General features: G+C 42.8%; 1 protein-coding gene across 5 annotated transcripts in view; it reads right to left on the reverse strand.

Annotated features, from left to right (window-relative positions):
* WIPF3 (WAS/WASL interacting protein family member 3) overlaps positions 1-15,402 on the reverse strand; it is a 56,165-nt gene extending 40,763 nt beyond the window's left edge. The window contains exons 1-3 of one of the 5 annotated variants that reach the window (XM_075922138.2): positions 15,029-15,402; positions 5,586-5,698; positions 424-570 (exon numbers count right to left, since the gene is read on the reverse strand). In XM_075922138.2, coding sequence (XP_075778253.2) covers positions 424-525 — 102 coding nt within the window. In that variant the 5' untranslated portion in view covers positions 526-570; positions 5,586-5,698; positions 15,029-15,402. Of the gene's footprint in view, positions 1-423; positions 571-1,656; positions 1,673-5,585; positions 5,699-12,249; positions 12,404-14,645; positions 14,662-15,028 lie in introns of those variants that run through there. The other 4 variants (XM_075922137.2, XM_075922139.2, XM_006133225.5 and 1 more) reach the window with 4 other exon arrangements.
* Between the last annotated feature and the right edge of the window lie 11,587 nt (positions 15,403-26,989).

The following is a 26,989-nucleotide window of genomic DNA, read 5'->3' on the forward strand; positions in this document are numbered from 1 at the left end:
CAAAGTACAATAAGAACGTGGAATTCCAGCCAGGGCATCACCCAACTCACTGCCAGGGCACATATGCTGCTTGGTGACATTCAACCAGGTGATTTGTTCCAGATAGTAGCTCTACACGTGTGCATGACAAAAGCATCGTGTGCTGTATCCCCAGAAAACAAAACATCTCTGGATAAAATACTATAGGCCCTAATGCAAGCTATTCAAAATTAAGGAAGAAATCAACACTTCCCACATGCACATTGTCAAATTAAAACTGAGCTCTGTTTTGGGGAGTATTCCTTAATGCTAAATTTGCATGCACGCACCCACAAAAGCAACAGGCCTAGGTGCTTGCTCCAAACACTTGCCCCAAAATATTGCAGGCTTTCCCACTGCTATTATCACCCTGCTGTACTAATCAAACTGAGACATAGACCTTACCAGAGGTAACGAAGATGGCAATGGTGGAGGTGCTGGAGGTGGTCCTGCAGAAGACGGGAGAGGTGGTGGTAGAGGGGGAGGAGGCGGTGGTGGCACAGGCATCTGTCAAGTTTCTAGCTTCACTCCGTTATAATTCCAGCTGAATTCCTGGGAGGGAAAAACGTCCTTACATACCGAAAACAGCAGAGCAGTCACTGCCAAACTGCTGGCTCTCAGCAGACTGAAGGCTTTTGTACCCTACAGCTTGTAGTACTACAGTATGAACAGCCCTCATAGATATTAGATAATAACATTCATCTAAAGAGCTAGTTCACATAGCTGGACAGTTTCCATGAATTCTAAATGTACAGATGCCAACCTGTACAACTTCAGCTATGAGATTATCCTGCTCTCAGCCTTGAAATGCAATTATGCTGAAAAGAATAAATTACAATGAGACAAATCTTGAAGCCCTTATTGGAATGAAATTCCATTTTAAAGGGGAATTTTGTATTTCTACAGATAAATGAAGAACTCTGTAAGATTTTTTAATTTTTGTATTAGACTCAAAGGACATGACTGAATAACAAAGAAATATCTTTCCAGAACAGAGTTTCACTTAAGTGCAGTACAACTTCCAAAGAACAGCACAGCAAGCACCAGAAATTTCAGGTATTACTCCAACATGAACAGAATCACTGATTTTAAAAAAAATTCAATTCATTTTCAGAAATTTTAGTAATAAATCCAAAAAAAGGATTTTTATATTTTCCAATAAAGTACTAATTTACAAATAGAGAACTGCAGGTTCAGGATGATGGCAAAAATTGAGCAAATGCATCATACAAATAATTTTAAAATAAATATAAAATTTGAATCTTTTACACGGATCCAGTTTAGTATTATTGTTTTGCGTGATTTACTCTGGTGCATGGGCCTGGGCTGTTGAGGTTTTTTGTTTTGTTTTTTAACATGGAGCTCTCCATAGTTCTATTTCATGAGCCTCAGTGAAATGCTGCTTGACTTTTCTTACTATTTATTAAGAAAAATAGATCCGTGTGTTCTAAAATTCCTAGCTGGATTTAGTAGAGTAATGGCTGTGACCATTCTCAGGGTGCTCATGTCTGAGAGCCGCCTTGTTACCAACTTGCCTCCAACATGAAGAAAACTTTCCCGTGCTTACATGGGTGTTAGCTAGCTGAGTCTACCAACCTGTTCACCCAAGCATTCTCCTCTGGGAATGCTAGCCCTTACCTTGCTTTTCAAGTAGCACACTTCAGTCCCCATCCCCACCTGAAGCACTGCCCTGTAGCATTCAGCCCTCTCTCCACTGAACACTCATGTAAATACCAGGCCTGCTGTTCCCAAAGGAATGTCTTACACACCAGCATGGATGATACATTTCAGGATCAGCAGCTTGTATGCTATTCCAGCACTGAGGTGTATTTACAGTGAAAACAACAATAAGTTTACTGCCGAAGAGTCAAGAGATAGTGAGTAGGGATAATGGGAGCAAAAAGTTACATATTAAAGAAAAGCATAACATACTTTCTAGAGACTACACCTAACTGGCTAACCTGCTGCCTAAAGAAGTTTATCTCGCCCCATATATCCTTTGCAGAATTTCAGTCCAAGGCTGGTTGTGATCTCATTTTCATGAATGTAGTTGCACTCCTTGATAAAAAAGGTGTCTTCTTTACCTTCTCCTTATATCCCAGACTCATAATAGGCCCCCATGGCTTATTCTCTGGTGTGCTGCCTCCCTGTTTATTTCACATTCCCATCATATGTAAATGGAACTGCCATTGTATAAGTTTTAGGGATGTAAATTGTAACCGTTTAAACAGTTAACCGATAAGCATTAACTTATTGGTTCCTGTTATGGTTACACACCAGCTTCCCAGGAATGGGGCCAGTAGGGGCTGCTGGCCCCACTCACAGGAAGCTGAATAGTGCAAAGCCACAGTGAAGCCTCCGCAGGTCGCGGAGTGTACTTAATCTACATGCGAACAGAGAGACAGGTGATCAAACATCTTTTGTCTGATAGAAAATGTGTTGGTCAACTCTACCCTGATATGGACTTTAGGACTTCTTTACAGTACACATAAATAATTCGTTACATAGCACCGGTACATACATTTCACAATTATATTAATGACCAGTATGACCTGCCTGCCATTTAGAACTTCACTGCACATTCTTTGGTGAGCCAGAACGTACATACCAGGATCAGGACACTCCAGTAACCTCCTTATCTGGTGACACCGAAGGGTTGATGAGTCACAGTGTCATCCAAGGAAAGGCCATATTAATCAAGTTTGGCATCACATTACTTTTAATAGAGCAAAAGCTCTGCTGTGGGACAAACAAGTGAATCCATGAGATGGGACAAATCCCCTGCATCAGGAGTAGCGGTCCTAGCAACTTATTTTTTTAATTGGCACAAGGAATTTAGATTAAACAATGTCTTTTTTTCAGGATTCAGTGTTGTAGTGACCCTGCTGATTCACTAGAGGTACCTCCGAGTCTATCCCCTTCCAGCAAGAGCTGGAAGCAAGACACTGCCCACAGGTCATGCTAGTAACACTAGTAATTTATTTCAGCAAGTAGAGACCTCCATGATGCCAAACACAATGGACAGAGTTGACACAGAGAGAGCCAACAAGGAGAGACCCAGTTGGTTGTAGGTAAGGGTGACAGAAAGTGGTGGTAGCCTAGTTAGCTGGGGAGGAAAGGTCAGACCTCAAAAGCTGAAGACTAGGTCTAGAAACATATCATTGGTGGCAAGAGGTCCTCAGTAGCAACCGCAGGTGTGATGCAGCCACAGGAGAAAAATGTAGAGGGATCCCAACGAGACCAGAGAGCACCAGAATTTGGCTCTGGCTACTGTATCTACAGGCCTGCATTGAATTGCCTGTTAGCCCACATACAATGCCAGAGTAACCTGGTATCCTTCCTACTGAACTGCCACCATGTCAAGTTAATCTTTTATGATACCTGTTTAAAGCATATACCCTGCATGTTTTCTTTCTGCCAGATCTAGCAGAATAGCTTTTTTCTTTTAAAGGAGTTGGCAAGTGATTTTTGGGCACATACCAAAGACTAGAATCTGAAGCACCTACATCACTAACCTCCCAGCTCATGGTACATAAAGAACACTGTCAATGGGGACTGGTGGGCTACAAATCTCAGGGATGCTCTGCAGTGTGATTGGTTACAATTGTTTATCATATTCTGATAAGTTGTCTAAGTAGAAATGCTGCTTTCCCAGCTCAACCATGTTACTGTAAGGTACAAAAAGCCACGAGTATAGTAATCCCTCTCTTCCTCAATTAAATCATTCAGAAGTATGCCTGTAGAGGCAACGAGTGTGATCCACTGATAGTGTTTCGGTTTCATTTTTTTTCAGCTCTGCAACTGTTGGCTTTATATTTTCAATATGAATTGGGTTTGGGAAATATTCTCCAAGTGAAAACAGAACACCCCCTTTTTTGGGGGGTGGTCTACAGACCATTTGCATGGCAGTGGTGGTAAAACATACGGGGGGCACTTAGACATGGGAGAAGAAAATGTAAATCAAAGTTCATTACTTCCTGGCTTGACATTTTAAAAGCCTATTCACTGACTATCCTATACCCCTCATCAGCTTCACACTCTGCACCCCTTTCAGCTTCCACCCTACACCCCGGCTCAGAATCCCTAGCTGGCAGCCCTCTTCAGAGCCCCTGCAGTTCCCTGTGGGTGTGTCTAGACTAAAGGGTTTTTTCGAAAAAACTTCCCTTGCGTCTAGACTGCTGCCACGTTCTTTCAAAAGTAAATCAAAAGAATGTGGCAGTTTTTTGACCGCTGAAAACCTCGTTTTACGAGGAAGAACGCCTTTTTTTGAAAATGCTCTGTGATTTTTCGAAAGAGAGTATCCAGACTGCCTGGGTGCTCTCTTTCGAAAAAGTGACTTGCTTTTTCGAAAGTACTGGTTGTAGTCTAGACGCTCTTTTTCGAAAGAGGCTTTTTAGAAAGTATCTTTCGAAAAAGACTCTTTTGAAAGAGGCTTGCAGTCTAGACATAGTCTGTGTGTTCACCTGTCTCCAGCACAATGACTAGTATGTGCAGCAAACTGGTTCTAATGTGAATGTGCAGAGGCAACGGGATATGCATGTAAAATTCCATTTTGCCTAACTGGACTGCGGAGGCTTGGCCAGCTCGAGGTTTTTTGCCGCCCCAAGCAAAAAAAATTTTTGGCCGCCCCTTTTTTGTTGGCTTTTACACGTTTGCAATGGTTTTTTTGTTTTCATTTTCATCCCAGCATTTTAGCCCTATAAATAGCAAATATAATTTTAATTATTTTTTTTTCCATAAAAGGCAAAGGCGCTTTAAGTAAACTCCCCCTCCCCTTTCACTCACTGCTGGGTCACAACAGCCTTTTCCCTGCCCCGTCCAGCCCCTCCCTATAGACAAGCACCCCTCACTCCCGACCCACAAGGGTTAGCAGGGTGCAGGGACAGCAGAGCCAGAGGGGCATGGGGAATGGGAGGCACTGAGCCAGAGGGGTGTGGGGAACAGTGTGGGGAGGGGGTACAGGGGTGGCATGAGGAACAGGAGGCGCAGAGCCAGAGGGATGCAGGGATTGGAAGGAGTAGGGTGCAGGGTGGGCATGGGGAATGGGATGTAGGGAACGGGAGGGGCAGAAGGATCAGGGTCCAGGGGCAGTGTGGGGAATGGGGGGCACAGATCCAGAGGGGTGAAGGGAAAAGGGGCTGCAGGGTGCAGAGGGGGCACAGAGCCAGAGGGGTGCAGGGACTGGGGTGCAGGGGCGGCACAGAGAACAGGCGGCACAGAGCCAGAGGGGCACAGGGATCAGGGGGAGCAGGCTGCGGGGTGTAAGGGGGGCACAAAGCAAGAGAGTCGCAGGGAACTGGGAGAGCAGGGGGACCGGGGTGCAGGGGAGCAGGGTGCGGGGCACAGGGGAGGTGCAGGGAATGGGCAGCGCAGAGCCAGATGGGCGCGGGGTGGGCGCAGCGAGCTGGGCGGCCGGCAGGGAGCGGTCTCTCGCCGGTGAAGGGGGCTGGAGCCAGTAGGGCGGGGTGGGGCGGGGCGGAGCCTGGCTGGACAGGGCTGGACATTTAAAATTGGCAGGGCGGAGCAGGGCTGGACAGGGCTGGACATTGCTAGGGGCAGCTGCTTACCTGGAAATGTGCCGCCCCAAGCACGTGCTTGAATTGCTGGTGCCTAGAGCCAGCCCTGTGCAGAGGTGCAGCCTTTATACTGCTCTTAAGATAAAGGCCCATTACTATATGACCTGCAAATGTAAGTGAATAGGATTGTTATGTGACAGTAAGTGAACCTCTTCTCTACTTATGTCATTAATGTGTGATTGGTACAGCATATTCTCTTAGTAGGAGGCAATAAAGTCTTTCATACTTTCACTCACACATTTGCTAGCTTGATTCCTTGGTTAGAGATTGCACTTCACTCAGTTAACTAATGATGGGTGGGTAGGAAAAACAAAGGATTGTGTGTTCAGATAATAATTAGTGTGTATTCTTGGTAATGAATATCCATACTATAGGCTAAATAAACTCAAACCTAAAAGGAAACGTGCATAGGAAATTGCTAATGTCAAGGTAGAAGGAAACTCCTTAAGGGATCATCATATGATTTGCAGCGATATATCTACACTGCAGAGTTTTTCCGGAAAAACTGCTCTTACATCCACACAGCTATTGTGTTCTTTTGACAGAAAGTCGAAAGAAGGCATGGGGTTTTCCAACAGCACTAAACCTCTTTCTGCGAGGAAGAAGCCTTTTTCTGAAAGAGCTCTTTTGGAAAAAGGCATGTGTGGATGGGGAAGAGGGGTTTTTTTTCCCCCCAAAAGAAGAGGCCTCCAGGAAAAAGCACATGTGTCCTGGTGGCCACTTCATCCACAGTAATCACAACTTAATTGCAAGATAACATCCACACTGATTGGATGCTATCTTTCAAAAAAGCAGATTGCTTTTTGGATGTGCTTTTGCTGTGTGGATGCTCTCTTCCGGAAAAGCTTGTGCTGAAAGAAGCCTACAGTCTAGATGTAGCCTCTCTCTCTCTCTCTGCCCTCTAACACACTGCTGCTTCTGTTTTCAGTGAATATTTTTAGAAGTGCTATAGTACATTTGTTAAAAAAACAAAAAACAAAACACTTTCACCCTCCATCTCTTTTCCTCAAACTATTTATTTTTCCCTTTCAAAGTTATTTAAAAGGTAAGCATACGGAATCTATTATTCCTTCCCCTATTACCAATATTGTTATTCAACGTGAGAGTGCTGTGGGAGGCAGTTTTAAAGTATATGTGTACAATTACGTTTTTTGATTTAGGCTTGGGTGGGCTGAGTATTCCCTGTAAAAAACAAACAGGGGTAAGAAACTTAGGGGGTAAGGCTGGCAGTCTGTGGGAATTAGAGGAGAGGGAGAAGCTGAAGTAGCCACAGTCACTATGGGCAGAGAGAGTTCAATCCCAGTGCTGCTGAAGTCAATGACAAAAACTTTCATTGATTTTCACAGTGCAGTACCAGACTCTGAAGCCATAGATTGTAGAGACCAAAAAGAGCTAGAAGGTTTTCTAGTTCATCTCGCCACCAAAGAAAGGTGGTACATTTCTTAATGCTTTGTTCAGTCTAATTTTAAGTGTCCCAAATAACAAGGCTTGTGTTTCATCCCTTGGGAAACTCTTTCATAATCTAATAACCCTCATTGTTAGGAAGGTTTTCTGATATTCAGCATAATTTTGCCTTTCTTTATTTGATTCCATTACTCTTAGCTATACCATCTTGTACCAGGATAAATAGAATTATTTAACCTCCTTGGCATCTGCACCTGGGAAGTATTTGTAGAATTATGACCCCCAGGCACATATAATTTAGCCTAGATACATTTGTTTAGCTGGTTTAATTTTTCCTCATAAATCAGTCCACCAGTCTTTGAACATTTTTGAAATGTATCCAGTTTGTTAATATCTTTCTAGTAATGGTATTCCTGGAACATTTCAGATGCAATTGCACCAGATGTATAAAGAGGAACTATTACCTCATTGCTCCAAGGTAAAATGCCTTTGCTTATGTAGCACAAAATTCCCTGTTAAGAAGCAGAGTTCTGCTTCTACAGCCATCAGATTTTCATATTGCATAGTCACTAAGACAGAATAAAGACTTCTTCATTCAGGCTGAATGTATTATGGAGAAATAATTGTACAGCACTCATGCACTTTGATTGGGTTAGACAATTTCTGTATAGTGCTTTGTTGTTGTTTTTTGGGGGGGGGGTAATTGACGTTTTTAGGGGCCAGGACAGCTTGGGACGAATGTCAGTTGTTCTGCAAGCACAGGATAAGGCATGATTAGGTGATATGTACATACAGTTTGTTGATTAGTAGAAGAAAGAAAGAAGGCAAACAATTTACTGTGCTCCTACTTTTCAAAAGCAGTTTTGGATAGTTAAATATGGTTTCTGCTAATTAAAATTTAAAAACATTGTCCTGAGTTCTACTCTTTAAAATATCCAGTCAAATCAAATTCTTTATATCATGGGAAAAGTACAGATTTATAAACATAAAAATACATTAGAGAATCTGCATTGTGAAACATCTGTTCAAGTCTTCTTTCCAGTCCTGAAGAACAGACAATATGATTAATTATGTCCACCACTTGCTCCTGTCAAACACTAAAGAACAGCTGAAATTGCTGGTACAGGTGCACCACAAATGTTATAAAACTCCACAATAGACACACACAAGTGAAATAGACAAAAACAGTGAAGTGTATATACATTACATAGCAAGATTAATTTTTCTGCTTTACTTAAACCACATTGGAAACACTTTGAAAGAGGCTGCAATGTTCAGAATTAGTCATTTGGGATTTTACTTCCAATAGAAACCAAACCATGTAATTTTAAAGCACCAGATGTTATGTTTCTTCATACAAAAAGAACTAACTGAAATTTTCAGTCAGAATGACTTTTTATAATTAAAAATGAAAGCGCAAAAGTAAACAGCATATAGACTCTGTAAGAAATTACCAAGGACATAAATTAGGAGCCAATCTCTCTTGGTAATAGAGTCCTTAGGGTACGTCTACACTACAGAGAAGTTTGAAGCTGCCACTGTTGATCTTCCAGGGTTCGAATTAGTGGGTCCAGTGAAGACATGCTAATTCAAACTAAGAGGGTCACTCCGGTTGATGCTGGTAGTCCTGCTTCCACGAAGAGCAAGGGAAGTCGAAGGGAGAGCGTTCTCCCTTCGACTTCCCTCAGTGTGGACAGCACCAAAAGTAGAGTTAAGGTACTTTGACTTGAGCTACACAATTAACGTAGCTAAAGTCTCGTAACTTAAGTCAATCTTATCCCATAGTGTAGACGTGCCCTTAGAGACTAAATGGAGTGGTACCAAGAGAGTACTAAGAGTTTAACAGTGATATGCAGTTCATCAGAAGTACAAAGTATCACAGACTGATGTACCCTAATATAAACATTAAGAACTCCACATTTTTACAGCCTAACAAATAAAGCCCTTGCCTTTCATTAAGTGCATAATCATGCCAATTTAGTTTTTAGATATAAAGTTCTTTAGAACTTTACAATTACTTACAATTACTGTGGCAAATTCTGCTCAAAGTTAAAACTACTTTGGATTTACAGGATTGTAAATCATAGCAGAATAGGCCCATTCATTCTCAATGGAATGTACTGAAAACCAGTTCTGCAAATATCCACACAAAAATCCTATTGAAATCAATTATACCTTCACTTGCAAGACGAGTGCCTTGGAAGAAAATGCTACTATGTAATTAAGCAAATTGCCCTGATCAAATTCTGCTCTTGGTTACACCAACTTAAATCTCGAACATTTCCACTGGCCTTGATCCACCCAAGGGCTGCATGGGTTTCTGCTAGCACAGAATCTGGCAGTAGAAAATGTACTGCAACTCCCACTCCACCAGGAAGCTAACAGCTAGGGATGTTAGATAACGTGCATTTTAGTAATTGTGTAGCCATGAAACATTTGATCAGTTACATGGTTATTAAAATACTCCTCGGGAGCAGGGCCAGCAGCCAGTGCGCTCCCAGCCCCACTCCCAGAAAGCCCCCGGCCACCCTGTGCTGCTGCCTCTATCAGAGCGCAGCGGTGCACCTGTACCAGCAGAGCAAGCTGGTGTTCAGGAACTCCTCCGAGCACTGGCTCATGCCAGCCCATCCCCTTGCTGCCTCTGTGGGAGGCAGCAAAGGGGAGGGGGGGAGGCAGACAGCTCCACATGAGCTGATACATGCAGACAGCTGGCTCAAAAGCCAGCTTCCTGTGAGTACCAGCTCCCACCTGCCTCCCTATCAGAGATAGCAGGTGAGGAGGGGGGCAGGCGGCTCTGTAGGATCTGACGCTCAGAGGGAGCTGGCTTTTAAGCTGGCTTCCCACCCTCAAGCACTGGCTCCCGCCTGCCCCCCCCTTCCCGCCCCACACTGCTGCCTCTGTAGGAGGTGGGGGGGAGGGAGGAGGAAGGGGGGGAAGCTCCATGGGAGCAAGCATGCATGAAGAGCCAGCTTAAAAGCCGGTCCTCCATGAGCACCTGCCTCCACCTCCTCCTCCCCCTTGCTGCCTCTGATACAGAGGCAGCAAGGGGTGGGTGTGTGTGTGTGGGTGGGTGTGTAGTCGTCTGGATTAATCAATAAGTCTAGGCTTATTGGTTAATCATTTAAATGACTATGTGCTAACAACCCTACTAACGGCCAGGCAATAGTGCCCCAAAAATGGGCAACATTTCCCAGGAAGGGGCATATCATCGGTGCCTGGAGGATGATCTGACTCCTCACTCCTCCAGCAGGTTTCATGTGGAACCCAGGCTGCAAATCAAAGTAGTCTTTCCCCGCTGGAGCCCGACTCCAAGTGACATTGCAAATGCCTTGTACTGTCTCCTGGACATGACTCTATTTTGAGGCCCAGCTTTCTCTGTTGGAAGTCAGAGAAAGAAAAAAAAAAAAGCAAGGTTATGCTACTATTAATATGCCTGTTCTTATCTAGTTTTGATAGATGAACCGAGGTAGATCTGGTCAGTATTACAGGGAAGACACACCTCCGTAGACACAGGAGCCTATGAAACATGTAGATCTTTTGTAGAAAAGAATATTCCACTTTCAAGCCTCAAGTACCAGCATACAAAGCAGTCTGATAGGTAGCACTACTACAGGTTGAATCTCTCTAGTTCAGCTCTCTCTAGTCCAGCAACATCTGCAGTCCAGCATGATTTTAGTTAGCCAAATGTACACTTGGCCACACACGGTAAGTTTTTTGCAGTCCCATAAAGTTTGTTTACAGGCACCAGTCTGGCTCTGCATTCTGTGCTGTCATTTAGCTCCAATTTACCACTACACGTCCTCTAAGAGCCCAGTAAGCAGTGGAAGTGTTGGTAATGCTACTACAGAATACTGACCTCATGTGGTCCAGCAAATTCTCTGATTAGGCACTAGTCAGATCCAAGATGAGAGAGGTTCAACCTGTACTTTTAAATGAAGACATCCCTGGTTCTATTGGAATGAACTCAGTATTTAGCCACAAGAGATATTGTTCTGTATTCTGCACAAACATCATGAAGCTCTGCAGGTTCTTCTATATATATTCCTGCTAGAATTCACTTACTCATTAGCCTGTTACTGTTAAAATATCATTTTTTTCCCCAGCTTAAGCCCCTAATTTCAGTACTTTGATTTTCCAAAATACCTGCTTTCAGGCTGAAATTCTCACACTTAAAAGTCCCAGCCCAGAGGTGAATATTTTTGAAAGCATAAAGAAAATCTATTCAGATTTTTTTTAGGATCAGACATTCAGAAAAATATTGAATTTGATTAAATTCTTACTGAAATAAATTTATATTTTCTTTCTTTTATCTTTAAAAAAAACCCCTACAGATCTTAAATTTAAAAGGACAATTGTATAACAGACATAGCATTTTTAAACCAAAGGCTAGAATGAGAAAATTCGAAGTTAGTAGTCATTTTAAATCTGATTATATTCTAACAGTTGTCTTTTATTCTATAATACAATATATAGGCAGTAACAGACAATGAAATATAACAGATGTGCACCCTGTGTTTCAGAAAACAGTAAAAATGGGGTGCGATAAAAGCGTGCCTCCCCACCCCCCCGGCTCAGCCTGCCCAGTGAGCCTGCTGGGTAGGAGGCTTGGGGATTGCCCGGCTCTGTCCTGAGTGCTCCCACTAAGGGGTGGGGTCACAGCATAGGGGTTTGAGTGCTCTGCACTCCAGTCAGAGTGAGGTGGGAGAATTGCCAGCTCCTGACTCTGTCCCCTGGTAGGAGCACTGTGCACTTCATCATGTCAATGTTTAGACCAGTGAATCCATGTACTTCACTTGCAACAGCATCCAGGACACGCCCAACAACTCCTCCATCCATCACCCCCCAAAGCTAATGCAGTCAGACATCAAAGAATAAAGTTGCATAATTCCCCAGCATAGCTTCTTTGTGGCTTGCTCTTCTATGTAAGTATCACACACACAGGAATTCTGCTGAGTTTAGGAACTTCTATGCCTGGAAGGTGGCAGGGAAGCAGGAGTCTGTCTCAAATCATTTCAGCAGCTAGGTTAATTACATTGACTGTTACAGCAAAGTAAAACTTGTCCAAAGACAACTTATGTTATATATTTATAACTGGAAGACTTCCCTGACATTTCCCCAGTCCTTCAGGGAGGGAGCTGGCCAGTGAGGGAGGTGCAAGAGTGAGGGTTAGGGGGTGAGGAGGGACTCAGAATGGCAAGTCCCAAGCTGCAGCCAAGGGGGAAAGGGTTTGAGGTAAGGAGAGGGTGCTTACCTGGTCTGGTGGCAGGCAAAATGGTGAGACCTAGCATCAGCTAGCCACTCTGGGTGGGTGCAGCAGTAAAGCTCTACCCAACACTCACTGCCCGCAGTAGCCACTCTCAGTATCATGTCCCTCCTCTATGTTCCCCCACTCTTTCCGTGTTATGGAAAACAGTGCCAGTCTCAGTACTTTCCATTTTCCTGGAACAACCAGACCTTAACTTTGTTTTAAGTTAGGATAAGAGGAAGTGCCTGCCAAATTTGGTGGTCCTAGCTCTTATTGTTTAAGAGGAGCTCTAGAACAAAGATAGTCTCAGACAGATGCACATTTTTAAAATATATAGATAGGTGTTAAATTAATAGTAATAACTTAGCCACATTTCTTTAAAAAAAATAATTCTATTAAAGTTACAAAACTTAGACAAAATACTCTGATTTAACAGAAAAAGTTAAACTTCTATTTTTATTTGAGCCTGTTTAATTTACATTTTCATGTTTAACTACATGAACACAAACTCTGACACATCTGTAGAACATACCATTTGAGATGTAAAAAAATTAGTTACATTAATAGATAGATTGTTCAATAATATGACACATGTTGCAACCAGTACCTATGTTATAGATGAAGATGATTTTAAGTAATACTTCCAATGAAATAGAAGTATTTGGAAAATGTATACCCTAAGTAAAGATCGCTCCATATTTATTCTGTATAGAAATGACCTCCACCTACAATATATCTGAAGTTCCTCTCTTCTTTAGAATTAATTCAAATTATAATTGTTATAATTTTAGCAAGATTTTGTTACTATTCTAATATATTTAACCAGAACTATCCAGTTTTCAGCAACAAACTAAAAAAGGACTGGCATGTTGTCCCAGAGGCCTCTTTCCTATTCCTAGAATTCCTGGTGTTCTTAACTGTAACTACACAACCACACACTTCCTCCAACCTCCCTCCCCACAAAGTCGGTGACATAATCTCACTCTTTCAAGAATGTGAGACACGTGAAGCATAAAAAACCCCTCTAGTTAGCATAAAGTACTGTCAGGAGAGTATATGGATAATGTGGATAAATCTAAATCACTAAGTACAGTAAGTCTTACACACACACACACACACACACACAGTTTATACGTACTGAATATAACTTTTAACGTTATTCTTAAATAACTATCAGCAGTGGCAGCCTGTCAATACAGGCGAACTAGGCGGTCACCTAGGGCGCCAAGATAAACGGCCGGTGAGGGCTTTGGAGGTGGAGGGCGCCGATCGTGCATTTCGCCTAGGGCGCCAAGTTGCCGGCAGCTCATCTAGGGCCGCTCCTGACTATCAGATAGCAGGAAAAACTTAAAACACAACAAATAGTCTTGCAGCATCTTGAAGACTAACAAAACACATAGATGGTATCATGAGCTTTCGTGGGCACAACCCACTTCTTCTTCATTCATGTTGTATTGGTCTTTAAGGTGCTGCAAGACTATTTGTTGATTTTTAAGTTTTTCCAGTTACAGACTAACTTGGCTATCCCTCTGAAGCTATTAGATAGCAGGTGCACAAGATTCCCAGGATAAGAACTACAGGAAAAAGGTGAACTACAACAAACTTTATAAATTCTTACAAGTTATTTTTATTTGAAGAGGCTTAAAGAAAAAGACTGACATTAAGTCCATAACTAACATGAAATCCACATGGTAGCCAGCCACAGTACCCTCCTCCTTCTTATTTACTGCTACTCTACCAGCCATCCACCATCCGTTTTCAGTTTGTGTTGGCTCTTGTCTAACTTGGAATGGAAGCACCTAGGGCAAAAATCTTGGTCTCAAAGAAGTCCTTACTGTTTCATATTTTTATACAAGGGACTTGTAATTATTTATATAACCACTACAGCTAACACTTTAAAAATGCTGGACAAACAAGAAGGTTGAGTAGATCCACCTAGAAGCCCCGGATACCGTCAGCAGCGTCACCAAGTGGGTGTCATTTTTGATGCCAAGGATGACATTTAAAATATCAGTTACAAATGCGGCTGTGGATGGGAACATAGGCTGTTCAGAAGCAGGCCCTTTCCACTTAGCAATTTAAAGACTAACAAGATGGTTTATTAGATGATGAGCTTTCGTGGGCCAGACCCACTTCCTCAGGTCTGGACCCACGAAAGCTCATCATCTAATAAACCATCTTGTTAGTCTTTAAAGTGCTACATTGTCCTGCATTTTGCTTCAGCTGCACCAGACTAACACGGCTACATCTCTATCACCTTTCCACTTAGGTGTTTTATCAATAGTCAGATACAAAATCATGGCTGGCCGGGCATAGGTTACTCCTGGTACCATTCAGGCGGTGCACCGCCCACCTATGCCCCCCTCCACATTTTAATTGCGCAATGGGATGCCCCTACCTACCTGCCCTGCAGCACTGCGAGGCCCTCCCTGTGCCCCCTCCGCCCCAGGTACCAGTGACCCCTGCTGGCGGGCACTGGTAACGCAGGGTGCCCAGGCTGTGCAGCGCCCTCCCCACGGCTGGCATCCAGCCCACGTCCCGAGCACTGCCCAGACGCGCCGCCAAGTCGCCTCTCCTTGGGCAGGCGAGCCCCAGAGCAAAGCGCGACGCCTTCCCTCCAGGGAGTCCCCTCCTCGTTGGGGCGCGGGCGAGCTGCTGCCAGGGAGCTCGGCGCGGAGCTGAGGAGGGGCGGGAGGCAGGGCGCGCAGCGAAGCGAGCCCCGCAGTTGTGCCCCGCGCGCCCGGGAGGGGGCAGGACCCCGCGCGCCCCAGCCTGGCTCACTGACCTGCCCGCGGTCCGCGCCACAGAGACGCGCTGCGGCTGCTGCTGCTCCGCTCCCGCTGGGGCCCTGCGCGCTGCCCGCGAGGTGCCGGGCGGCGCCGTGGGAAGGCGGGGGCGGGGCTCTCCCCTCCCACCTGCTCCGCAGCCCGGCTTGCCCGACCCAGGCTTCCCCGGCGACGCCGGCCCTTGGCTCAGAGGCGAGGCTCGCGCAGCCCCTCTCCAAGGAAAGCGTCGGGACCCCGAGCGTCTTTGGTGTCAGCCCCCGAGCTGCACTGTCCCTGTAGGGTCCCAGGCTTGTCCGGGCCTCGGCACGGCGTGGAGCAGCAGTGCAGTAGCACGCACGCCCGCCCCAGCCCTCTGGTGCGCCTGGCTGCCCGGATTCCCCGCCACGACTCACTCAGCCCCCACACTGCGCCGGAGCCGGTGAATGCGGGTCCAATAGCGCTGAAAAGCTACAGTTCTACTCCCTGGAGCCTGGCAGTTTTTAAATCTAATCTCCCCCCCATATAAGTCTCTAATTATAAAAACAAATACAAATTCCAAATCCTGTTGCAAACCCCTGGCACCTACACAACACAAATATACCCAGCCCCTAGAGCTTGCTAGATTTGGAGTATTTAAAATCCAAAAACTATTGCTTGCTAAACCGAGGAGCGCAGCACCACCAATTCCACTGTAAAAATCCACACTCCACTACTTCACGTAGAATAGATTCATAGCCAGTGCCTGGACTGGAGTTTGGACATTTTGGAAGCCCTAACACCCAGATTTTACCATGCAAAATATTGGGGGGGAGAGGGGAGGGGAAAGAGGTTGTTAAGAGCTGATGAAACTACAAGTGAAATTTGTAACCTCCCAAGAACAGCTCTTAGAAAAAGCTTTTGTGGTTTAACAGGAAATCCTCTGTCTTGAGACTGTTTAATCATCTTCAATGGATGCTCATTTCCTCAGATCTGCATCAATGAAAATCATGTTCAGGTGTTTTAGAAAATCTAAACGAGCTGTTTTTACATCCTGCAAGATTTTAAGTACACATTGAACCTCTGTAGTCCAACACTCTCTAGTCTGGCAACATCTGTGGTCCATCACCATGGGTTTGGTGCAGCTGGGGCTGGGGGGAGGGGCAAGCTCCCAGCCCTGCCTACAGCTCCACCCACTCTGCTGAGACCCTGCCCCTAAGAGCACATGCCCCCTCCCCTCCCTTAGGGATGGGAAGAGACACAAGGGGGTGCATGCATGTATCCTTCCAGGAGCACTGGGGGAGAGAAGAGGTCACGCAGCATGGCTCCTATCTCCCGGGCCCCTGGAGCACAGGGGGAGGGAGGAGGCTGCATGGTGCAGCTCATGGAGTATCAGAGGAGGGAGGAGGCCATGTGGTTACAGCCTCCCCGACCAGAAGCACAGGGAGGGCAGCAACACCCCACCCCCCAAAATGCCTATTACAGGCATTCTGGAGGTGGAATGTGGCAGGGCTGTGCCTGGCGGTTTGGGAAGGCAAAGCTTTCCACTGCGTAGGCCACTGGACACCTATGATTTTAGTTAGTAGGATGTCCACTTATCATGGTTGTGGTCATATTTCCCATGGCCCCATAAAGTTTGTTTAAAGCCACCAGTCCTGGCTCTCTGTGTTTTGTGTCATTCTTTAGTTCTAATTTACCGCTAAATGTCTTCCAAGTGCCTAGTAAGCAGTGGAAGTGTTGGTAATGCTGCTCGACTATATTGACCTCCTGTGGTCCCAAGGCAAATTCTCTGGTTCGGTACTGGTCAGGTCTCAAGGCTGCTGGACTAGAGGTTCAACCTGTAGTTCCAACGCTCAGCAAGTCCATTTCACAAAAGCTCTAGACCAGGGGTCAGCAACCTATGGCTCACAAGCCAAATATGGCTCATTTGTCATTCCCAAAATACCCACGACTTTTTAAATAAAAAAAGAACCATTAATTCAAAATTTAAAAAATGTGTAATTACTCATATCAAGATTGTCTTTTTTTTTGTCTATTTCATCTTTAACCAGACGTGAAAGTAAGGCGGTATGCCCCAGTAAGAACCAGCTACACCCTGGCAAGAGCCAGGTAGGGCACTCTGGTTGTTTAAAGCAGTGTTTCTCAACCAGTGGTACAAGTGCTCTCAGGGGTACTTGAGAGAAGTCTGGGGGAATACATCAACACAACTGAAATTTGAAGAAAACTGAATTTTTGTTTTAAGTTTTACAGTGCTTTATTATTTTTGTACTTTTACACCCAAAAATTTTATCGCCCGCCCAGCTACAATTAAGTTGTTTAAACAAATGTGTTGCAATGGCAGAAAAAAAATTGTGTGTGTGAAAACTGTACGTACTAGGAGTACTTATAATTTTTTTAAAAAAAGGGGTACTTTATAAAAAAAAAAAAGGTTGAGAAAAACTAGTTTAAAGAGCCATTTGAGAGCACACTCCAAACCGGGATAGTGAGAGGCTGGCGGTGGAAGATGCCTTCATCTGGCCGTGGCAGTCCAGCCCCAGTCAGGTATGGTAATCTGGCCTCAGGGCCCTACATATACTCTACTTCCCACCCACAGCACCCTGCCCTGCCTCCTGTGCCTCCCACACACCCCAACCCCCTGCCCTGAGCTCCTCATACATCCCAGCCCTGACTCCTGCACCCCCATATCCACAAATTGCAACCCCAGCAGCAGCAGAAGTCCTATTAAATAAAGTCTGTGAGTACAATGTTTCATTTATGCTATTATTAATCATCACATCAATTGTATATTTTCATTCATGCAAATGGGCATTTTTATATGGTTCTTTGTTGACCACTTCTACTGAATTTTGATGTTGTTTGGCTCTTCGGTTTGAAAAGGTTGCTGACCCCGATCCATTCTAGATAACGGAAATCTTATCTCACTGAGATATGGAAAGGCTATGCTGGCAACCTATATAGACCATTGTCCTTGTGTAGTGACTATGGGAAGTCCTTCCCTGGAATTCTAAGTCATGGAAATCCCTTTCTCTGTTCTGTCTGCTGCTAAAATCAGTTTTCAGATTAGTTATCAAACCAGGTCATCCTTGGCCTCAGTAATCTGCTCCAGTTGCTTCCACAGGTTTTAGAGTTTCTAAACCCGTTGATGCCTAACTTGCAATTTAAAAAAAAAAAAGAAGCTTTGTCCTAGATGAAGCAGAAAAAATATGATACATTGAAAATGTACTTGAGAGAGTGATTTGAGTGCCAAATCTTAAAATAGTTTTTGTATCAATTTTTCAAGACCATGCTCTCTAGTTTAGTGTAGAGATCAGTTATATAGGATACTTACATCCAGAATTACCTTTACAAATTCATATGACTTGGAACCTATATTATTAAACTGTACAATTTAAACTGATTTGGTTTAAATCAGGGTATATTTTAATACACCAATGCTGTCTTAGAATAAAGAGGAAAATATAGAGATGGGAGCAGCAGTGAAACTAAAAGGCAGAGCAATATTTTTTAAATGTGGTTTCTTGCTGCTCATGTGGATTGTTTAGTTCAAGTCTAGGCTTCATTCTCTTTCCAGCCCATCACAACAAGGAACGTGTCAAATCAATATTAATATTTGTTCTGTATTAAATAAGCTGGCTAAATAAAGCAAAACAACTTCTGTGAACATTTGCATTTTTAATTAATGTAGTTTTCTTTAATTTCATTGGATATATGTCAGTATAATGTAACACAAATAGGACTATTTAAAACAGAAGATTGTTGAATTTATCTTCTCCTAGGCTACGTCTACAATGGCCCCTTTTCCGGAAGGGGCATGTTAATTTCACGAGTCGCAATAGGGAAATGCGCGGGGGATTTAAATATCCCCCGCGGCATTTAAATAAAAATGTCCGCCGCTTTTTTCCGGCTTTTAGAAAAGCCGGAAAAGAGCGTCTACACTGGCCCCGATCCTCCGGAAAAAGCGCCCTTTTCCGGAGGATCTTATTCCTACTTTCTGGATCGGGACCAGTGTAGACGCTCTTTTCCGGCTTTTCTAAAAGCCGGAAAAAAGCGGCGGACATTTTTATTTAAATGCCGCGGGGGATATTTAAATCCCCCGCGCATTTCCCTATTGCGACTCGTGAAATTAACATGCCCCTTCTGGAAAAGGGGCCACTGTAGACGTAGCCCTATTGTGTTATTTTATATTAATGGAAAATTAATACTTTAGGCAGCAAATTCATGTGCAGATTTTTTGAGACTCTGTCCTCTCTGAAAACGAGCCTAAATCTGGGAGAAGTATAATGCTCTTTTCTCTTGCCTGGACAAAATTAAAGAAAGATTATACATATTTCATAAGCCATACTAACACACGTTCAAGTACGCAGGCACTGAAAAGTTGGTGCAACAACTTTGTAATATTGGTGCAGTATTCTTTGTAATCTCTCTCAAATATATTCAGAGATCATATCCTCTAAAAATGTTGGTATTGTTATTATTGGTGAGTTTAAGTATTATGTCTCGCTTGTTCTTTTAGATCCAAATCCCAAAGTCTTTACTTGACCTACTTGGGAAAATCCTTCAGTACAGCTGCAGTTAGGATTTCAAGACTGGCTCTGTAGTGAATAACTATCATATACTGCTAGCTTCCTATACCACCTGTGTTTTTTGCCTACTTCAGTTTGCACTTTAGCGAATCTATGGGAGAATGTATTATTGCATGGTTAAAATACTTGATTTGGGCTCCATTCCTGCCTCTGCCATTCCTTTGGGATCTCCCTGGTCCTCAGCTCCCAGTCTGAAATATAAAAACAAGAGTGTTACAAGGATAAACTAGTTAATAATTATGAAGCTTTTAGATACTACAGTGTTAGGGACCATTTTGTACCTAGAAAAATAAATGGGACAATCTTGATTAACTTAGGACAGCTGTTGAACAGCTAAACATAAATAAGTGAGTCTGTTCTATTGGCTTCCCAGTTCTCCCAAACTTGACAATCAGTGAAGCAATGGGAGATTTGTCTGCATCAGGAGTGCAGGATTAGGCACTAACTAGGATACCATTCCATCAGCCTGTGTTCAGAATGGGCTGCTGAGAGCAAGTCAGGTAGTACAATAGATTGTCACCTTTCAGAGTGTAACAGAATATTACCTAAACATGACAATAAAACTCTCCTTCTACATCATAGCCATGAAATAAGATACATTGAAATATCTGGCATTGAGAGTTCTGCTATATCCATTGTTATATTATGTGACATGATAACCTTTTCATTTCCAGTAGGGGGAGTATTACTAAAGCAGTACATCGAGATTTGTGGGCACAAACACCAGCGTTTTTCAAAATTGTTTTTCCTTTTCCATGTTCCCTGTTAAGACAGAAAGATCTCTTTATTCTGTAGCCATTGCAGGCCTAACCTGTACTCATAGTGAAGTCCCTTTGCCAGGAAAACCATATATAGTGTTTTGGCCCAAATTTTCAAAATCTAACTGTCTAATGGCAAGTTGTGGCTCAAGGGATTATGGGACCGAATTTAAAAAATATCCAACACCCACACACACACAATTTGAGCACACAATTTCTGCCATTGTACATGCAAACTGAGTATTTACACATGCAAAGGGGAATTTAAATCTCTATCTGCATATATGTGGATACAGTTTTTTTTCAATTGCTCCTTCTTTAAGTGAAACAATTGACACACAGTTCCTGGATCTCTTAATTATGTCTGCTCCAAGGCTCTTCCCCTCTGTCTATTTCACCATTTGCCAAAACTGTAATACATATGGCCTTAGTCAAGCAAAGCACAAGTACAGGAGGGTCTATGTGGATATATGACTATGGGATGGTGGCATAAATTTGTAAAAATATGTCTACATACTGATTAGTATATACAAAATGTCTGATTGTTACACAGTTGTGGTAACTATGACCACACGTTCGGATCCACAAAGATGCATATATTTCCATACTTCGTGCCCATTTACCTTAAAAAAAGGGGGGGGAAGGGGGTGGATTTGCCCTTTCTAACTTTAAAAACAACATTTGAGCAAGCAGTTAGTGAAATCTTTTCTAGAGTCTCAGCACTTATCTAGGAAAAACTCTGGAACAATGTACAACTAACACATCAACAACAAAATTACTATATTAAATTGAAGATATATAATTGCAATTGTGGGGTATGTCTACATAGCAGTGCTGTTTCAGGATAATGTCTGTTATCCTGAAATAGCGTTCTGTGCGTCTTAACAGCAAGCCTTTTATTTCAAAATATATTCAAAATAACTGGCTTGTTTTTCCGACATCCCGTAAACTTTGTTGCCTGAGGATTAAGGGACGCATCAGAATGGCGCTCTATTTAAAAATTGGTACTGTTTGGACAGCACCAAATTTCAAAATAGGCAATCTCAAAATAAGGTACGCATAGCTCAAATTGCATAGCTTACTTCGAGGTACGCGCTATTGTGTAGATGTACCCTCAAAGAACAGGGGCATGGGATACAAATATTTTCCTTAGTAGATTCTACAGAGTCTTCACTTTCTCATAGGCAAGGGTAGGATGGATTGTAAAGTGGGATTTTGAAGTGGGATTCTGAAGTAAGTAAGGAGTTCATTAAGGGGAGAAAGAGTATTCCAATTAACGGGGCAACATTGGACAAAAAGAGGGACAGAAGAAAGTTTGATATCTGCAGAGCATGCAGAATGAGATGAATACTAAGTAGAGGCACTCTCAGGAAGACAAGGAATGTGTCCATTGAGTATCATACAGCGAACAGCCATACTGGCACCTGAAATGGACAGGAAGCTCTGAAGAGATTTCTGAGAAGAGGGTGAGGCAATTGGCTCCAGCATTTCTGGGCATAGGAGGAGAAGGTGATTTGCTGCAGTTTGGACAGATGCTAAGGAAGGCTAAGGAAGAGGTGTGCCAGGCACTGACACTCAGAGGCACATACCATCTCAGTGAGGGCCAATGATAGAAGAGGGCCTGCTATTAGCAAGAAGAGAGGGGCCGTCAGATAAACAAGGAGATGGAAAAATAATAAAATGATCACATTTAGGCACAGCTCTCATGTTCATTGCTTTCTTTTTCTTTTCTGTAGTAATGTCCCTTTCAGGCTGTATTTTCAGGGAAGAGAGCTAGCACATTAATGGAGAGGAGAAAGGAGCCTATTTTTATCTTTTTCTATAAAAAGTGTTCCTCCCCTCCCTTAGCTTCCACATCCTTCATCACTGGGCCTATTTTCTGATTGCTAGTCATGATCATAACTGCACAAGATACCCTTCCAACAGGGCCAGATTTACTATATTGATGCAAACTATTTCTCTAGCAGAGCCCATCTGCTGTATTGAGAGCAGTAGAGCTGGAGTAGTTGGAAATTATAGACCATGGGCCTGATCCTAATGTTGCTGAAGGCCATAAAGCCCTTTTGACTTCAGTAAGAGTCAAGGGCATCTCACAGCCTGGGACCTTGTATTTACTGACATTCATATATCACTCAGTGTAAATATCCTTGCCACTATAAGGAAGGTTGACAGTGTAGTTGCTATGTAGTTAAGGAGCAGGAGCCTCGATAGAGCTTTTTATTTTTGCTTTTATGGGCACATTGAGAGCAGTTCTTGGGAATTAGAGGTGTTCCCATGGAAACAGCCTTGATTTGATGATATAACTTCAAGTTGCTGGCGTTAATCTATGATGTGCTAATTAAAACAAATTCTTACATTTTAGATTCCATTTAGTCGTTAGACATTTTTTCAAGGCAGTTGAACTGGCAAAATCTCCCTTTTCCTTTTTACCATATCTAGACATTAGCCAAAGAGAGTGTTGAATCAAATAGGCACATTTACTTTTAACATATTTATCCTTTTAAATGCAGCTGTGTTCATAACATCCAAATGTACTTTGACCAGTAATAGCTTTAAATGGCTTAAAGTCATTGAGAACAGAGAGCTGTAACTATTACATGCTACTAAGAGAGCAGATTCTTTGCCTAATGTTTTGCAACATTAACATTTATCCAAGGATCTTAAAATGCATTGTATTATGGGAAATGGTGCTAATAGCTTAACTTTAGGAGTGCCTGATGATTAAGCACCCAGAGGGAAACTCTCCATAGAATGAGTTATGATGATCCAACCATGGACACTGGAGGCACCACACTGAGAATACTCAGTCAGGGCAAACTGCAAAGAATGGTAGAGACGATTGCCAAAAATGTTGATTTATTCTTATAATTAGATTTGCCAAACTAGTACACAATAGTTTCTGGAAGACCTTACTGGTTACCAAGAAGCCAAAAATACAGTTTTCCTTAAGGAATCTAGCCTTTGGCTCCCATCCAGACAGCCAAATCAAATATAATGAGGATTACTTAAAAATCTTCACCATTTACAAAGTTCTACCAATTCCAAGAGATCGGACACATTACTCAGCTGGCCAATGAATATTTTACACAACTAAATGCTTCGGTCAATTCTCATAAACTAATCTAAGATTTGTTTAAAAATAAAAGAACAGAATTACTATGGTTAAGAGATTATACATTCAGATATGAAACTGACCTAAGAATTCTACACTGCAGAGTTTTTCAATAATACTTACGTCCACACTGCTATTGTGTTCTTTCGACAGAAAGTCGAAAGAACGAAGGGGTTTTTCCCACGGCGGTAAACCTCATTCTATGAGGAAGAAGCTTTTTTCTGAAAAAGATTTTGGGGAAAAAGGCATTTGTGGATGCGGAAGAGAGTGTTTTTTTCAAAAAAAAGAGGCATCCAGGAAAATGCACAGGTGCCCCGGTGGCCACTCCATCCATAATAATCACAACTGAAATGCAAGATAGCATCCAAGCAATGTGGACGCTATCTTTTAAAAAAGCACACTGCTTTTTTGTTGCACTTTTTCTGTGTAGACACTCTCTTTCGAAAGACGTTTCCAGAAGATCTCTTCCAGAAAAGCTTCTTCCCAAAGAAGTCTGCAGTCTAGATGTAGCCAAAAGGGATACAACAGAGATCTGGGTGAGCTTTGTGTGAGCCCTGGAGAGAGACAAAGAACCAATGCAGCTCCTTTTTGAGATAAAACAAAGTGCCTTACCAAAGAGATCTGCAAGAGAAGGTTGTTTTACAGTTTGTTACCATCCCTGCTCAAACAAATGGAACTTCTGTACATTATATAAACAAATACAGTGAGAAATACCACATCACTGCACTAGATGAGAAACTGTCCTACAACAAGGTCCTGAAATCTACCATCAGTTGGCAAACGGGTAACATTAGTGACGCACCATGTCCCTGCATGAAGCATAGTTCTAGCTGTAACAATCCCGTGAGAAAGGGAAGTATTCAGACCCAGTTTACCGAAAGTGTAGTGAGCTCAGGTCACCCAAGGCTGGGGACAGGATGGAGGAGTTCTTATTTCCAGTTTCCCTGTTTTAGACATTTGCTCACACTCCCTTTCTAGTCATTTAATGTTCTTTGCCTAAATCTAGAGCTGTGTAGGAAGCAGGCTTTCCCATCCCACAAAAATTTTTAGACAACATCAAAAGAATGTATGGGACAGAATGTAAAATCTTGAAACATTTCATGAACCCAAAATCTAAACAAGATACTTGTTTCAGAGCAAATTGAAGCATGTTGTTTCAATTTAAAAGTTGTTCTGTTATAATTAATTTACATTTCAAAACAAGATGTGGCTTCAAATTGGCTTTGTTTTGACAATGGTGAAATTCTCAATGCTTTTCATAAATCAAAAAAACATTAAAAGAAATTGTCAAAACCTGAAACTAATTATGGGTGTCAAACTAGTATTTTCTGACAGCTGTTTTGGTGGGAAATTATAAACTAGCTCTACTATTATTTTATTTGTTTTTTTTTAATTGAATCAAGTCATGATATCTCCAGGGTTTTTTTTCCAGATGAACTCCTATTAACAATGAAATTTAAAAATATATTAAGTGAGCAGCAGACATCACAGATTGGTCGATAATGTATCCTTTTTCCACACACCATCAAAGTAATTTGAAAGTTTATTATGTCTACATTAAGGGCATGTCTACACTGGGAAATTATTCTGAAATAACTAAATTTGAATGTAACCTTTCTTGCCAGATAGTACCAGCAACGGCATGGGCTGGGTTCAATATCTAGGGATTTCTGTCCATCCATCCATCACAGAACCTTCTTGAGCCCCCATCCAGTAACTTGGGAAATTCACACAACACCCTTAGGTGCCTCTGGGAGGCAATGTTTCCCCACTCACAAGCACAGAGTCTGAGTGTGGAAAAGAAACGTTTAATACAAAGGGAGAGTAGTAACATGGCATTAATCTGGGAAAACACCACAAACAAAGTTCATAACTGAAACCACGAGTAAATGTCCTAGCTCCAGTAGGTTGGGCAATGTCCTTTTCTTCTCAAGCTCTCAAGTCCAGCAATGTACATGTCCCCTTCACATGCCCAACCTATCTCTCCACCCCACTCACAGTTGCTGCCCTTGGTCCGGGCAGACCGGAGTTCAGAGGTGAGTATGCGGAGTTCACCTTCCATCCTGAGTGTGGGGGGATAGGAGGCATCTCATCCACTGTGCTAGTCATTCGCCATCCACCTGCTCACTGCTCTCTGGTGCCGCTCTGCTGGCCATTCGTTGCCCCTCGCTCCTGCTGCTCTGCTGACTGCTCCTCATGCCCCTCCAGACAGCATACTGCTTGGACCATGGATCAGCAGCTCTAATGTTGAACAAGCTGTGGACATTTCAGCATTGCAGTATGGACTGGGGTCTTATCAGTTAGTCTGAGCTCTAAAATAGGTGCAACTGCTGTGTAGCTTCTTGTTGCAAGCTTGTGGTTGAAACCAGTCCAAAATGAAATCACCTAAGTAACAATATCAATGTCATTTGCTATTGCTAGGACATCACAAGGTAAGAGTCTTAAAAAAAATACCACCAGGAGATTTCTCAGGAGGGTTCATTTGTAGATAAGTTTATTATCTCAAGTATTCTTTCAAAAGCAACCTGGTTCTGGATGTGTTTTGTGCAGTGTGTGGCCTTTGAAAAACATAGGCGACTCCTTGCCCAGAGAAAGTAACTCTTTTCCCATGCACCAATGATATTGCAAGTGATGCTGGACTGTTTGCAGACTGTTCTTGAAATGCCGCTCTAGTCACTGATTAGCATGAATCCTTTCCATCAGTGATTTCTACATTGATACTCATGTTACCTCCTTCATTGGTGAGATTTCCACCAGCCTCAAAAATACACCTCTCTGAAGACCTCTTCTGTTTTTTGCAACACTAATGAATATCTATCTCTGTTCATCATAACTGATGATTGATAAAGGTGTCATATTAAACTGAGAGCCAGACCCAGGGTGCAACTGTGCAACCGGGCTTATGTGCAGTGATGTGATATCTTGGAACTGTTAAGTACTATGCACTCTTTATTTGAGAGGCACATTCTCTGAAGGTTTTCTAAAGGAGGATACTGAATTATATGTCACTGTATTAACAAAAGGACAAAAACTGCAGCACTAACTGGGGCACAGTAGTAGGTGACCTCTCAACTACAACCTGGCTTTGGATTACATACGCAAGCCACTTTGGCTATTTCAGATGGAAGAGGCATGATACAAAAACATTTGTTCGTTTGAAAGCTCTCCCAGGCTCACTTGCTGGGAAAGCATCCACAAAACATTTGGATTACTTAAATTCCTGATTCAAAGGGCTGGCAGCTTGGGTGACCTCAGCTAATGGTATTGTGCTGTACAGAGCAATGGCAGGTCTGCCATCTCTATGGAATGTAGTTGCAGAATCGTTGTTTCTCTAGTCCTGCCTGTAATGTGCTACTGAAATAGCTTGCAATTTCTGTTTCTGTGAGACGTTGGGTTTTATACTGTCTGCCGCTACAGCTACATAAGATCACGATCTCTCTTCAATCTGCTGATAAAATGAAAGGACAAGAGGTGACTATTGTTGCAATGTAACCAGATAGTTTGGCTTTGAGATTCATTTTACTCAAGTAGAAAGAAAGGCATGTTAAGTGG

Source organism: Pelodiscus sinensis, chromosome 2 (genome assembly GCF_052426305.1).
Source record: "Pelodiscus sinensis isolate ZL-2025 chromosome 2, ASM5242630v1, whole genome shotgun sequence".
NCBI classification, from domain to species: Eukaryota; Metazoa; Chordata; order Testudines; family Trionychidae; genus Pelodiscus; species Pelodiscus sinensis.